The sequence below is a fragment of the Argopecten irradians genome, chromosome 2 (genome assembly GCF_041381155.1).
Source record: "Argopecten irradians isolate NY chromosome 2, Ai_NY, whole genome shotgun sequence".
Lineage (NCBI taxonomy): Eukaryota > Metazoa > Mollusca > Bivalvia > Pectinida > Pectinidae > Argopecten > Argopecten irradians.
In genome coordinates, this window is record NC_091135.1 from 18,163,116 (window position 1) to 18,178,384 (window position 15,269).

At 35.9% G+C, this 15,269-nt stretch overlaps 1 protein-coding gene across 1 annotated transcript in view; it reads left to right on the top strand.

The window, feature by feature from the left end:
* Positions 1 to 14,273, top strand: part of LOC138316479 (zonadhesin-like) — a 51,883-nt gene extending 37,610 nt beyond the window's left edge. Inside the window, exons 50-78 of the mRNA XM_069258173.1 lie at positions 325 to 426; positions 872 to 973; positions 4,342 to 4,577; positions 4,738 to 4,852; positions 5,264 to 5,365; positions 5,641 to 5,742; positions 5,960 to 6,061; positions 6,181 to 6,282; positions 6,720 to 6,821; positions 7,015 to 7,116; positions 7,415 to 7,516; positions 7,713 to 7,814; positions 8,121 to 8,353; positions 8,476 to 8,590; positions 8,916 to 9,017; positions 9,179 to 9,280; positions 9,670 to 9,771; positions 9,971 to 10,072; positions 10,216 to 10,317; positions 10,630 to 10,731; positions 10,864 to 11,096; positions 11,460 to 11,571; positions 11,800 to 11,901; positions 12,156 to 12,257; positions 12,652 to 12,753; positions 12,883 to 12,984; positions 13,154 to 13,255; positions 13,553 to 13,657; positions 13,846 to 14,273. Coding sequence (XP_069114274.1) covers positions 325 to 426; positions 872 to 973; positions 4,342 to 4,577; positions 4,738 to 4,852; positions 5,264 to 5,365; positions 5,641 to 5,742; positions 5,960 to 6,061; positions 6,181 to 6,282; positions 6,720 to 6,821; positions 7,015 to 7,116; positions 7,415 to 7,516; positions 7,713 to 7,814; positions 8,121 to 8,353; positions 8,476 to 8,590; positions 8,916 to 9,017; positions 9,179 to 9,280; positions 9,670 to 9,771; positions 9,971 to 10,072; positions 10,216 to 10,317; positions 10,630 to 10,731; positions 10,864 to 11,096; positions 11,460 to 11,571; positions 11,800 to 11,901; positions 12,156 to 12,257; positions 12,652 to 12,753; positions 12,883 to 12,984; positions 13,154 to 13,255; positions 13,553 to 13,657; positions 13,846 to 14,180 — 3,626 coding nt within the window. The 3' untranslated portion in view covers positions 14,181 to 14,273. The remainder of the gene's footprint in view (positions 1 to 324; positions 427 to 871; positions 974 to 4,341; positions 4,578 to 4,737; positions 4,853 to 5,263; positions 5,366 to 5,640; positions 5,743 to 5,959; positions 6,062 to 6,180; positions 6,283 to 6,719; positions 6,822 to 7,014; positions 7,117 to 7,414; positions 7,517 to 7,712; positions 7,815 to 8,120; positions 8,354 to 8,475; positions 8,591 to 8,915; positions 9,018 to 9,178; positions 9,281 to 9,669; positions 9,772 to 9,970; positions 10,073 to 10,215; positions 10,318 to 10,629; positions 10,732 to 10,863; positions 11,097 to 11,459; positions 11,572 to 11,799; positions 11,902 to 12,155; positions 12,258 to 12,651; positions 12,754 to 12,882; positions 12,985 to 13,153; positions 13,256 to 13,552; positions 13,658 to 13,845) is intronic.
* The last annotated feature ends 996 nt before the right edge of the window (positions 14,274 to 15,269 follow it).

Sequence of the window (15,269 nt, forward strand, 5' to 3'; positions counted from 1 at the left end):
CATCAAACGATCGTAACGATCCTACTATTGTTTTGTTTGTAATTAAGGTCATATGTTGAGACAATGCAACATTAAATTTACCAGGCGATTTACCTTATACGTACTCTCTTATTGAACAAAGATTGTTTTTCTCTCAAATATTGGTAAATTGAGAGAAATCTTGTTATCACGAATGATGTTATAAAAAAATCCCTCGATATCATATCTGTTTGATAAGCTCTTAAATTAATATAGTTTATCATATTTGTTATAAAAATCCATATATTGGGCAACCTTTTACAGTTGTTTTACACTTTCTTTTAATGATATGACTTTACAATACAGTGCCATGCGGAGGTCCATGCAAGGCAAACGCACGATGTGACAGGAGCATTAACAAGTGTGTTTGTAACCCAGGCTATCTTCTATATAATGGAGGATGTGTCGGTATGTGTACGCGAAAATCACAGCATTAGCTTGTTTAATGCCGTATTACGTATATATTGTTAAAGAAATCTACCTTTTAAAACTTCTTTTTTTAAAAGAAATATGATTGGATGTACGACTTCATTGTTTTTAAAACAAAACATGTGTTACCACATCAAAATCGATGTCCTATTTGACGTCACATTAACGTTTCATAGTTGTATGGCAGGACAAATGATTCATTCTATATTTAGACCCTGGAAATCTAATTATTTCAACATAGTATAAATGGTATATATATATATATATTCTAGGAAAATCTCCATTGACCACTCTGTATATAATTAAATCAAATGCATATGTCATGTTTGTATCACAAATTTGAAAAGTGACGTTGAAATACTTAATACAGACCTGTATAAACATAGTAAATACCATATATTAATGAAAATTGTTCATATGTCAGTGCCATGCGGCGGACCATGTGAACGCAATGCCAACTGTGACAAATCCAGGAACCAGTGTGTCTGTAACACCGGATACGTTTTGTACCAAAGGGCTTGTACTCGTAAGTGTTGATTTGTTTTGGCATAACGTCTTAATATTTATCAATTTTTGTCGAATCCAAAAGCAAAGATCAATGTACCATTTACTTGTGTTTATCATCTTAATATTCAAACCTAGAATTATATCGGTATGACATGATAAGCCGCTGCAACAACAAATTCCATTGCTTCATCTTAAAACTGCTGAAACTGAATACTGCAAGGCAGTAGAGAGACCGCAGAACCAAATGATTTCGCTATATACGATATATTAACGTTTGCCACGGTCCAGGTTGAATGGAGTTTTCAAGTCTGGTCACCTGTCACTAATTTTGAAGAATGGCATCTCGATTACCTGTGAATAAAAAGAAATTAAGATCTACCATCTTGCTAAACTTTTATGTGGAGGGTGCCATCTTATGTTGAATTCCGCACCAAAAATTGACCAAAATATTCATGAAATTCCAATATTGATTACCTCCCCCTGTCAGACACACACTTGACAGAATTTTGAAATTTCTTTAAATATTTTACATCTACATGTATTGCCTAACCCACACATACATTTGAAACTGATGCGTCCTGAATACCCAATCAGCAGGCTCCGAAACATTCACCTCTCCATGAAATCTTGTGCATAAAAGGGGATTTCCAGGAATATATTTTTGGTTTGATTCTTCGGTTCCTATAGCATTTTACATATTTTTCAAATTTACCATTTTCGGAAAGCTACATGTCCATAAGGTCTGATTCAAAAATAGGAGTTTGCTCACTGCATGGGTTGGTATGGTAGTGCAAGCTGTGTATTCGTATCGACGATGGGGATTCCTGTAAGAAAACTTATGAGAATTGAAACAGTTTAAAAATGAAAATTTAAATATTTCAATGAAATTTGAACCTAGACTTTTGACTTTTACTTATAACTATAGTATAATTAGTGTACTACAGGGAAATATGAACAACTTAATTAAACTTAAAGGTCAGGGGGAGATAACTCATATTCTTAACCCCACCCCCATTTTTGGAATTTCTAGCAAAAAATATCCAGAACTGAAAATTTAAGCAAAGCAAAGTTCCAGTACTGGCTCAATACTATAGATATATAACTTAGTAAACAAAACAATATCATAAAGAAATGATTATAACATATTATGTCATAATATATTTGATATAACACAGAGAAATTATGGTGCAGCTAATAAAATATGGATACAAGATAGCCCCAAAAATTTCATATTTGCCCTGATTTTCTGAATGAGATGATTTTAGATTACAAATGTATACCAATTGTTTTAAAAAATGGAATTAATAACCTTTGAAGGATTCCAAGGACATGATAAAATCAAATCTAGAGCAACATTTGAACCCGAAAAACTGGACAGAACTAAAGAATCGTGGCTATTATAAAGAAAATGATTTTGAAAAAATAGAATAAAACTTATCCTTCACTCACATATTGATGTATACTAGTCAAATACAAGATCTGGAAGTGAAAGAATTACACAATTCACCTCTTAATTTGCACCATCTGACCATCAATGGAAGGGAGATAAGTCCAATTTCACTTGACTATCCATCTCGAAGAAATTAATAACACTGATAATTGAACCAAAGAGGTATATTAGAGAAATTTATAGAGAAAAAAGACAAATTCTACTCACAAATAAATACTCATGTCATTTATGGAAAGGTTACTTTTATTTTCATGAAATGAGTTAACTCCCCTCGGCGCTGTCTTCATGTCAGGAATAAGCTGTTAAACTGGTCGGCCCAAAAGGTACCATGTTCAAAGCTCGGCTGAAACAGAAGAAATGAATTAATGAATAAATAAATATTTAAATGACTAAAATGAATGAGTTAAAGTAGCTGATTAATGAACACAAAAACAGAAAGTGTTTTATATAGATCGATTAGGTTTCATGGCCATGCCTAAAGCCTAATATTAAACATCTTCTGTATAATCACTTTCTAAGATATTGGTTCATGTGCTAAGCTATATTAACAACATATGTGTAACGTGATTTTTTTAACTAAATCCCCCAATTTGCAGTGACGTTATCAAGACAGAAAGACCTCCGTATTTAAAATAACTACCAAATATGTATGAAATACAAGCAAAATACCTTCAACACTCAATTTCCAGTCAAAACATGCAGATTGGGTTCAGTCAAATGGTGTCCAGGGACGCTGAATGACGAAAACGTCATATCCGGTTGTCATCCTATAGAACCACAGAACCAAATTATTTCGCTATATACGATATATTAACGTTTGCCACTGTCCAGGTTAAATGGAGTTTTCAAGTCTGGTCACCAGTCATTTATTTTGAAGAATGGCATCTCGCTTACCTGTGAATAAAAAGAAATTAAGATCTACCATCTTGCTAAATTTGAGTACTCTGCTCTGCAAATTTTCTGCATTAAGTAACCAAAATTCATGATATTTCAAAATTTTACAGCATTGTACTGCAATTACCACAATTCAAACATGTGAACAAAAACTCAAATCAGACGATGTTTTGAAAAATAATGTCGTAGGTACATGTATTTCTCCCCCCGATTAATACAGTTTAACATATTATATCTTAATAATCACAGAAAAAATATTTGGAAAATATGATATTCATATGCAAATATAATGAAATTGATTACTATCAGATGTTCAATGCCAATTGTGAAATTCCTTTGAGATACATTATTACGTCACATATAAAAATCGTCCGTTTGGCAAAGATACATCAGTAAAAACTAGCGTGTTAAAAAAGATATGATATTATAATATGAATTGGAAATATAATGAAAATTAACTAATTACGAATTACTTAGTACCAGAATAATGTTCAATAGTAGAGTGCTTAATTCATGGGAAATTGATCGACTGAGACGTGGTTGTTTACAATTGTAACATGACAATGGCGGACTAAAAAATCAATTAACCAATTAATCTTCGTCTGAAACCCCATACCGACCGCGAAACAAGTTAATAATACAGGAAAAAAATGCATCATGAAAAAACTATTTCTATTTGAGAAATGAAAAAATATCAAGTAATGATTCTTATGATATGAACAGGTTGGTGACATGGTTATCGCTTGTTTATTTGGCGACCTGTCAATACCGGAAGTCAGCAGATGCGCACGCACCAACCGGAGATGGGTCCAACACGCACCTATTTGAATAAAGCCACTTGACTCAGCCTTGAACGGCTTTAAAATTTTGAAATTTTTAGTTTTATTAGATCAAAGGGAAAGCTATACTGTCAGACATATAAATGTATATACATAACTGACGGTAACTATAATCTTAATTCTAATATATATGCGTGTGTTTTAACTGCAAAAATGAAAGTGAATAGAATATTATAACTAATATTTGTGCGTGTGTTTTTCAAGGACCAAGTGTAGTGCAGTTTGTTAGACCCAGCTACGTGGTCAATGAAAGAGAAGGAAGAGTAACCATTGAGGTAACCCGAACCGGAGGAACCAGCAGTCAATTTTCGGTGTTCTGGAAGGCCAATCCGATATCCGCCTCTCCCGGAAGTGACTTCGGACCACCACTTATCGGACAATTTGTCTTCTCAAGCAACCAGGCTCAAACAACATTTACTATCCAAATTAGAAATGACCAAGTAAGTTTAATTAGTATCATGACTATATGTTGGTGGTATGTTTCAATGAGATTTAATAACATATTCATATATTTGCTAAAATTAGAACCGTTATACGTGATTATTCAAATTTTCTTTCACATGAAGATTTACTATGAAATCTATTTATGTAATTGAATAGGTGTTCGAGCAACCTGAGAAATTCGCAGTCACCCTGAGTATAAATCCTTCATTATCAGCTATCGCCAGTGTGGGAAATCCTAGCGTGACAACAGTAACAATCACGAATGACGATCGTACGTATGATATGTAGTATACATTCATTCAGTATCATCTTTTTTCATATTCACAGTATAGACAAATACAGGTTCATCAATTCATGCGCGAAAGTTGATATTGAAGTGATATTTGACATGAACATATATAAGGAGGACATTCTTAAATATCAATGAAACTTTTGATTGCGTGCCTTCATATACCGTAAATATCTTTCTGATACTCATGTATGTCAAACGATATAACATTTTGAACGTGTAACGTGAATTATGGGACATCCTATATTTATATATAGAACGAGGACATCAGTTGCAAGTCACCCTACACTATCCACTATTTTTGTGTTTTCATTATATAATTGATATACATGATTATATCCGGAATGAAATAATATAATAAATGTTACTTATTGTCATTATATTAAACTTCAGCACCATGCGGTGGACCATGCGGAGTAAATGCTCGCTGTGATATGACTTCTCAGAGATGCGTCTGTAACTCAGGATATTTTGTTTTCAATGGAGTTTGTTCAAGTAGGTATCATAATGTTACGAGGCTTTGAACATATTGTAAAAATGGCATGCAACTCATAACCATCCTATGTATTCATGGATAGATCACCTGATACATTTAAAACATACGTGAAACAAATACTTATTACATCAAAAGTAGTAAAAGAAAGAAAAAATATATTTCCACTTATCACGACTTTTCTATTCTTTATCTCGGCTTTGTCAGTGTTAAACGCTGTTATGTTATTACGTCTTAACTAAAACGATACCTAAACATCGTCTACTATGCATTGTAGTACCATGCGACGGTCCATGTCCTGCTAACGCTTACTGCAACAGACCAACCAACAAGTGTGTCTGTAATAAGGGATACGTCACATATCACGGAGCATGCGTTTGTAAGCTTTTTATATGCATCTGTTTTTAGATAGCCAGCTATATTGCCAGGATTATATTTACATTATATCACGAAATAATGAAATGATCGTTCAAATTCAATCTCACTTGATTTAAAATTTATTCAATCAACATTTGCATATTCCCCACATAGGAATTCAATACAATTTTGTTGCAAAATGATGACCTTTTCATTTGTTTCATTTGCTAAATAAACAGTGCCATGCGGAGGACCATGTGGAGCCAACGCACGATGTGACATGAGCATTAACAAATGTGTGTGTAACACAGGATACTACCTGTACCACGGATCATGTGTCGGTATGTAATAGTAATCTATTTATAACAATCCTATTTTTGCTTTATCAAGAAATCATGTTTGTTGATGCATACAAGAATGGATACAACTATTACCGTTTTGTTTTACTTAAAATTAACAGAGCCATGCGGAGGACCATGTGGACCCAACTCACAATGTGACAGGAACATTAACAAATGTGTCTGTAACACAGGATACTACCTGTACAACGGAGCATGTGTCAGTAAGTATGTTGCCATGGGCGATATCGCCGCCATCTTATCATAGAGAATGGCTTATCATTATGTATTGATTTCTTCTGTTTTCATTGAGTTGATGTTTAATGTGTCTGTAACTCAATTAACTACTTATATTGCGGAGGATGTGTTTGTAGGTATAAGCACGTCTCTGAGGGATATGATATTATGTGATTCTCTCTCTGGGTGGTATGTTCTTTTGTTAGTATAATGCAACCGTTTCGTTTGCCATAATGTATACATCCGTCAGCAAATATTCAGTGATTAAGTGCTTCAACGGCCAAAACTCACTATAAAACACTATCTACCAAATCAAACCAATTGTCATAAAACAGTTTTGGTTATGCGAAATACCGCATTAAGAAGATATAAAATATTATCAATTTCAAGATTAAATTTGTAATAAATATGTTTCGAATTCCAGCGCCATGCGGAGGATCATGCGGACCAAATGCACAATGTGACAGGAACATCAACAAATGTGTCTGTAACACAGGATACTACCTGTACCACGGAGCATGTGTCTGTATGTAGATTTCGGAAATCACTAAAACAGAATAGCTTTGTTACGTAATTCATACAAGTATCATTTATCACTGACGGAATTAGAGTTGAACTATGATATTATTTATCTAAACATTCTTCACTGTTCATTATGACATCGTAGTTTTGTTGTTAAGTTTTTCCTCAATGTGTATTTGTTTATATTTACATCATAGTGCCATGCGGAGGACCATGTGGACCCAACGCACGATGTGACACGAGCATCAACAAATGTGTGTGTAACACAGGATACTTTGTATACCACGGATCATGTGTCTGTAAGTATGATGCCATGTATGAAATCGCCACCATCTTATCATACCAAAAGGAATTAACAATAGATATTAATTTGGGCCGTTTTTGTTAATTTGATTTGACTGATCGGACCATAGTTCTTAATGTATGAAATAATAACGGATTTAGTGATTCAATGTTATTTTTGGACGAGTTTTAAAAAAACAAGGACTTAATTGAAGTCTTCTGATCCGTCGAAATTCACACTTAGTAGTCACTTCCATAAACGGTCGAACATGTCTTTCCACGTAAGCGCAATTAACCGTGCATTGTGATTTACAGTACCTTGTGGAGGACACTGTCCACCAAACGCCTACTGTGATAAGAACAACAATAAATGTCTCTGTAAACCTGGATTCTTCAGCTACCAAGGCTCTTGTGTCGGTGAGTAATCACACCTAAATATGTCGTGTTTATACCTCATCAAATAAATGTTTCAATGAATAGTTTATACAACTATCTTACCTTTATGAGATTTCAGGCCAATACCGGTACGCTAATTTTATCCTCTGATAATCCTTCCACAGTACCCATGTAAAAAGATAAACGTCACTGTACTGATAATTGGTTTGATTTTTAGTGCCATGTGGTGGTTCCTGTAAGGCCAACGCTTACTGTGACAAAGTTAGGAACCAGTGTGTCTGTAATTCTGGATATGTTCTGTACCAACAACAATGTACTCGTAAGTCATTTACCCTGTACTGTGTCATCAAATATAGTGAAACAGGACTAAGAAACTAAGAAATTATTGTAAAAATCTAAATTAACCGGAACGCATGCGTATTACCTGGATAGACTGCGAGTAAATATATAGCAAAAATTACCCGTTTTTTATTAAAACGAAAACTATTATTTGTGATTTTCAAGTACATCTACGTGCAGGAAAATTATCAAGACCCATATTTTCGCTGCAATTGACAACCTGCCTTTCAATTTATTCTGCCTTATTTCATATGAGTGTTCATCCAGTTTTGAAATTCTATCTCAGTTCCCAGTACAGTACAATTTGCCCAAGCATCCTACTCAGTCAGTGAAAGCTCTGGAAGTGTAACTATTGGGGTAACCAGATCCGGCGGAACCACCAGCAGCCTGACTGTATCTTGGTCAGCCAGATCAGAGTCTGCTAGGTCCCCAGGCGATTTCGTTGAAACGCAGGGCGAAGTTACCTTCTCAGCTGGCCAGACAAGATCGACATTCAGTATAAGAATTGTAAACGATCGAGTAAGTTTTATGTGTAGCTGTTTATAATGTCATTTCAATTGCTTTATATATTGCACAATGAAACATATTCCATTAACAGATCTCTAAGAAATATTATAATACATTCCGTTTCCAATTTGTAGGTGTTTGAGCAACCTGAGGCATTCTCTTTGACGCTGAGGGTATCATCGTCTCAATCAAGCATTATCACAATTGGAAATCCCAGTTCGGCTAGAGTCACTATTACAAACGATGATGGTACGTATATACCATGGATTCGGTTTTAGTAGCGTTTATCCGATACTTTTTTCCGATTACATTTTCGAGAATTCGCATGCGATTGATGGTCATTAACATTACATTAGAAACATAAATATCAGATTTATATTTTTGTACAAATGTTTCGTTATACTTAGGCCTCGAAATTTCGAAATGATAACACTATTTGGTAATTATTTTGGTTTACAAAACGAAACAATTTTGTTCCACAAAAAGGTTCATGCTAATGGATGTTTCTTGGTAATACAAGTTTTAAATCGGTCTTAAGAGAATTAACTAATTATAATGAATGATCTACCTACAGCTCCATGCGGCGGCCCATGCGGACCAAACGCCCGATGTGATATGCCTTCACAAAAATGTGTCTGTAACCCCGGTTACTCCATTTATGATGGTGTCTGCTCACGTACGTAATATCAACTATTTATGACTGTTGACGGTAAAACGTTATTTTCTAAAAAAAAAATGGGAGGAAAGCAAATTATAGACTAGATACTCAAATCATTTGATTTTTTAAAATAAACTCTGAGTAATAATCGTCAATATACAATGTTATTTATGTTATAGGACCATGCGGCGGATCCTGTCCACCAAACTCTGTTTGCGACAAATCTCTCAACAAATGTGTCTGTAGTACAGGATATAATTTCTTCCATGGAGCATGCGTCTGTAAGGATTCTATCTACACTTGTATTTAAGTAGTCATTGGAAATGAAACTTTTAATCAAAATTCTACCAGAACCAGTTATAACTAATGACAGTGGATTACATAAATACAGTGTCTGTTCGGTATGGAGGGGCGGGAATCGTATCATTGTAACATTTCTGGTTTTACTAAAATTTTATAACATTAAAATGTAGGCAATCTAAATGAACAGATGATATTTATAAATATGTATGAAAAGGTAACCACAACGAGGAGAGTGCCATTGAAGTTTTTAAGAAAATGAAACCTAAATGCGTTGTATCATCTAAAATTACTAGTGTTAGCAAACGAATTTTTTATCTGAAGCGATACTCTACTCATGACCTCAATACGTATGAAATTGTTTCTGTAGTGCCATGCGGAGGCCATTGTGGACCTAACGCTCGCTGTGACCACTCAATCAACAAGTGTGTCTGTAACCCAGGATATTACCTTTACCACGGAAGCTGTACCCGTACGTATTTCTAATTAATACTTTTACCAATTTTTGAAGCGTTACAAGACTGAAACCATTAAATTGTATTTGTACACATACCTTAACGGTTTAAAAATAAACACAGTGGAAATTCTTCAATTACTCCTTTTCCCTACATTTCAACGTCACCTGTTTTATTTAGTATCATAACCATTTTGTTTTACTTCAAATTAAATAGTGCCATGCGGAGGATCATGTGGACCCAACTCACAATGTGACAGGAACATTAACAAATGTGTCTGTAACACAGGATACTACCTGTACCACGGAGCATGTGTCCGTAAGTATGTTGCCGTGCACATATATTATTGTGCTTCCTTTTATTCCTTGTATCGTTTGAATTATTTAATGAATAGTGTAATGCAAACTTTAATTATTCAATCAATTGCCTCTATTCTGTTCCACATAATTTATCAATTTCAGTGCCATGCGGAGGATCATGTGGACCCAACTCACAATGTGACAGGAGCATCAACAAATGTGTCTGTAACACAGGATATATGTTTTATCACGGAGGATGTGTTCGTAAGTTTACGTTCGACAACTGAATGATTTATAAAAAAACTTATTCTAATTATTAGCTTATATGCAACATCAATTTTAACGTTAATACAGTCATTTCACTACTTTTTTTCGTTATTCATTCAAATAGGCTTCAATTACAAAATATCAGCTTGCATGTGAAAAACATATGCATACTCATGCTATTTTTTTTCTTTTAATTATCAGTGATTTTAATCATCATTAAATTACATTGTGTAACATAAAAATATATTGTATGCATCTATCGCGAGGCACCGGGACCATTACACATTCCGCTAAAACATGATTTTACAGTACCCTGTGGAGGAAATTGCAGACCTAATTCCCATTGTGACAAAGTCCGAAACCAATGCGTGTGTGACTCAGGATTCTTCGATGTCCAAGGCTCTTGTGTCCGTAAGTATTTGTGTTAAAATTTCTCACCTGTTTTCTTTTTTTTTTCATTTTTGTAAAGTATTAAATAATCATAAAGACTATATCGCTTATCAACAAAGGTATTAATGGAAGTTTACTTCTTTATGGTGTAAGGTCCGAGCGTTGTCCAATTTGTTCGACCGAGCTACACAGTCAGTGAAAGTAGTGGAAGTGTATCAATTCAAGTTGTGAGAACCGGAGGAACAAGTAGCTCAGTGACAGTTAGGTGGTCAGCGTCACCATTGACGGCTTCCCCCGGAAGTGACTACAGACAAACAAATGGAGAAATAACATTCTCACCTGGTCAGACATCAACGACGATATCTATTGGCATTGTAAACGACGATGTAAGTATTGCTTTGTGTTAAATTTACAAATAAAGTGCGTTTATATGAATACATGAGGGGGAAAGAATTTCAGATAATGTATCAAACTTTCTAGTAATTTGTCATTATCATCAAAAACAGAGTAATGCATACTCATTATAATAGCTAATAACCTTCTATGGCGAATTGACACCACGCGAGTATGGTAGTAAGAATATGTAATATAACAGCAGTCATATTTGAATTATATGTTACAAATGTATATATCAAAATTAGATAATGCTTATAGATTCAAAAGTTCGTTATACTATTTTGGTACCTTTGAATGTATGAATGTTTGTTTCCGATAAAGTGGTATTTACAATATTATGTTTGCATCAACAGAAATACGAACCAACAGAGGTATTCTCTGTAAGCCTGGTATCGACTGGTCCGGCAACCGTCGTCAGTATCGGAACACTGAGACTCACAAGAGTATCTATCACCAACGATGACCGTACGTAATATTTCATTATAAAATAATGGCGATACAATTGATTTCTGTAAATCCCGCTGGTCTACCGCAAACTCAAAACATAGGCCAATACCATGTTGCTACTAAATAGATATATGTGTTAGCGTTTCGAACAATATTTTACTCCAGAACCAGGCCTGCTGAAATTCAATAATGACAATAGCATTGAATTCAATAAGTAATCCAGTTGTACCCCCTAATCTGTTACAGGTCCATGTGGTGGTCAATGTGGACCCAACACCCGATGTGATATGCCTACTCAAAGATGTGTCTGTATCACAGGATACTTTATTTACCAAGGAGTCTGTACCCGTACGTAATCAACTATAAACTTATGTAGAAATACCTCACTTACTGTAAAGTGTGTAGCGTGGAGAATTTAGCGTATACCGCTCTCATTGATGAACATACCAATATGGCAAGTGCAATTTATTCATGATACTAGTTATAAATGTGAAGTGCAAAGAGGTTACCATGATAACATTTTAAAGTTAACTTGGAGAAGCGATCCACACTCAAAACTATCCAGGTATTGCGCATATCGTTAGAATTTACTTATATTATAGGACCATGCGGAGGACAATGCGCCCCCAACTCATATTGTGACAGGAACATTAACAAGTGTGTCTGTGACTCAGGATACTTCCTTTACCATGGAGGATGTGTCAGTAAGTATCTATAAACATGTACTCGTATCACCCTGTCTATTTTTGAATGTCTGTTTGTGTCTGTCGCTAGACGCTGTTACTAAGAGACCGCAGAACCAAATGATTTTCTTATAAACGATATGTTCACGTTTGCCGCTGTCCAGGTTAAATGGAGTTGTCAAGTCTGGACAACTGTCACTAATTTTGAAGAACGGCATCTCGGATACCTTTGAATAAAAAAAAATAAGATTTATCAACTTGCTAAACTTTTTCTAGGGGGGTTTATGTTGAATTCCGCACCAAAAATTCTTCGGTCCCTATAACGACAACTCTACATTGTTCGTGCATCGTCTGGCGAACTGTTTTACACTAGCTGTTGTTTCTCTGTACTTACCGATTTCTTCTCGAATTTCAGAGCCTTGCGGAGGACCATGTGGACCCAACTCACAATGTGACAGGAACATCAACAAATGTGTCTGTAACACAGGATATGTATTTTATCACGGAGGATGTGTTGGTACGTTTGTCAATATAAAAATCGACAGAATATCCTTATAACTTTATTATTTTTCTGTTCGCATTCAACGACTGTGTTTGGTTATGTTACAAACGTTTGATTAATGCCAAATCTTAATCATTTCCGCAGAGCCATGTGGAGGTCCATGCAAAGCAAACGCCTATTGTGACGAAGTCACGAACCAGTGTGTCTGTAAATCCGGATATTACCTGTTCCACGGATCGTGTACTCGTAAGTGAACATTTCCATTTTATCATGTAACAAATCCATGACAGTAATGATGGAAGTCTGTGCTGAGTTTAAGTAAAGACTGTAATTAAACCTTTATAATACTTCATATTTCTTAAACTTGGATACGTTTTAACTAGTAAACTCTTATAAAATTTATGTGTCAATCCAGTACCATGTGGAGGAAGTTGTGGTCCAAACGCCTACTGTAACAAGGGAACTAATCAATGCGTGTGTAACGCTGGATACCGTCTTTACCATGGAGCATGTTCCAGTAAGTATACAGGGGCGGCCCCAGTGACTTAGGTTTTCTGATATTTTACCATTGGTCCTTTACTTAAAGGTAATAAAATCTAATTCCGCGCTGGTTAGTTACGAGAAAATGGTGTGATGTCTTTCTTCTACTTTTTTCCGCCTCTGAAGCCTTAATATGCTATGTTGGTTGTTAATAGGATATGAAAAATATCAAGTGGAACTAAATTCATATAATCATATCAATCATGAGTTGTTTATTCACTTAAGTATTTTAGGGTTTTCCGATGTTTTAACATGTGCTTTTCGAAATTCACAGAACCTTGTAACGATGCCTGTGTATACAACGCCTACTGTGACCTAGCCTCCAACACATGTAAATGTAATCATGGACTGTTAGGAGATCCCACAAAGAAATGCGGAAGTAAGTGTTTATATCGTGTAAAATATACAAGGTAATTTTACACGGGGAAACATTCATGAAAACGACGCTCGATAGCACAGCTTTTTATTTGGAAATCTTTGACATCTTAAAATTCTTTTTGTTGCTGCCGGACATCAATAATGAACCTTCCTGTATCTATGCTTAATCTATCCTTCTGTTGATTTTAGTTCCATGTGACGGACGATGTGGCTCCTTCCCTCACTCACGCTGTGACCACAGTATAAACAAGTGTGTGTGTGACACTGGCTACACTGGCAACCCATACGGTGCCGGGTGTGTGTGTACTGGCGGACACAGCGGAGGAAGCGGAGGTGGATTCGTCAGCGGAGGTGGATATGGAAGTGGAAGCAGCAGCGGAGGCCACGTAGTTTCGTCAGGTAACTTCGGAGGAAGTAGCAGTAGCTACGGAGGAAATAGTGGCGGAAGTAGCTACGGAGGAAATAGTGGCGAAAGTAGCTACGGAGGTAGTGGAAGTAGTGGCGGAGGCCACAGTGACTATTAAACTGTTTATGTGTTGATGACCGATCGCCCAACTAACTCGATTGAAAAATGTAAAATATTTTAGCTTTAGTAAATAAAATTATATCAACGTGCAGCATAAACACTTTTCTTCTTATTTGTTCTTGTAATTAATGTTTGGTCAATATGTACTAACCAATATCGTCGACAATAAAGGATTATATCTGCAAAATACAGCATCAAGTCATATCGTGAAAACATCAGAATAATATCACAAATTAAAAACCTTTCGACAGATTAACAGATTAACTCTATTTGACTGCAAAGTGAATCTAAGAGTTCAGTTTTGAGTATGGTATAGCCGGTTATTTAGGATGTCGCAGATACATTTAATCACCTTGGCCACGACAATTGTAACGTACCGGGCAGGGGTTGATCCCAAAATATACTTGGGTCCCTGTTATGAATCACTATCTACACTACAGCAGCCAATATATACAAATAATGATTGTTACTACCAGTAACATTATCCAAAGCTCTATGTACAACACATGGAAATAATGACAGAGTACCTCTCTGAACTACAATACACTTGCTGAAGGGAGACAACCCCTATACACAATCGGAGCGCAACACACCCAGTGCTGATGGATACGTACACAAAACAAACCACCGGACAGCAGCAACTATACACTACAACAACTGTCTGTCGCCAAACGTGTATACTCCGACACAAACTGAGGTCACCGATCACCGTGACTGAAGCTAAGATCCTGCTGTTTGCGATCATGTCGCCAACACTAGCTGTTCTGTAACAAGGCCTACTCATGACCTGCCTGTTCACGAGTGTTCACGACTACTAGCTAGTGGTCGTGAGACGATGTCGTGAGTAACATGCAACCTACATGAATTGACACCACAATACGGCTGCCTGCCGCCAAAGTTTATGTACAAGACACTGACACATGTACGGATCAAACTAACTACCGACTACCGTGGTACGACTATCAACCATCGAGCTAAAGCTCGGGCCTGCTGGTTGTAACACCAGCCAAGTACCTCAATACATATATGTCATGAGCACTCGATCACGTTTAGTAGTCGTTAGTCGTGATACTATGTCGCGAGCACC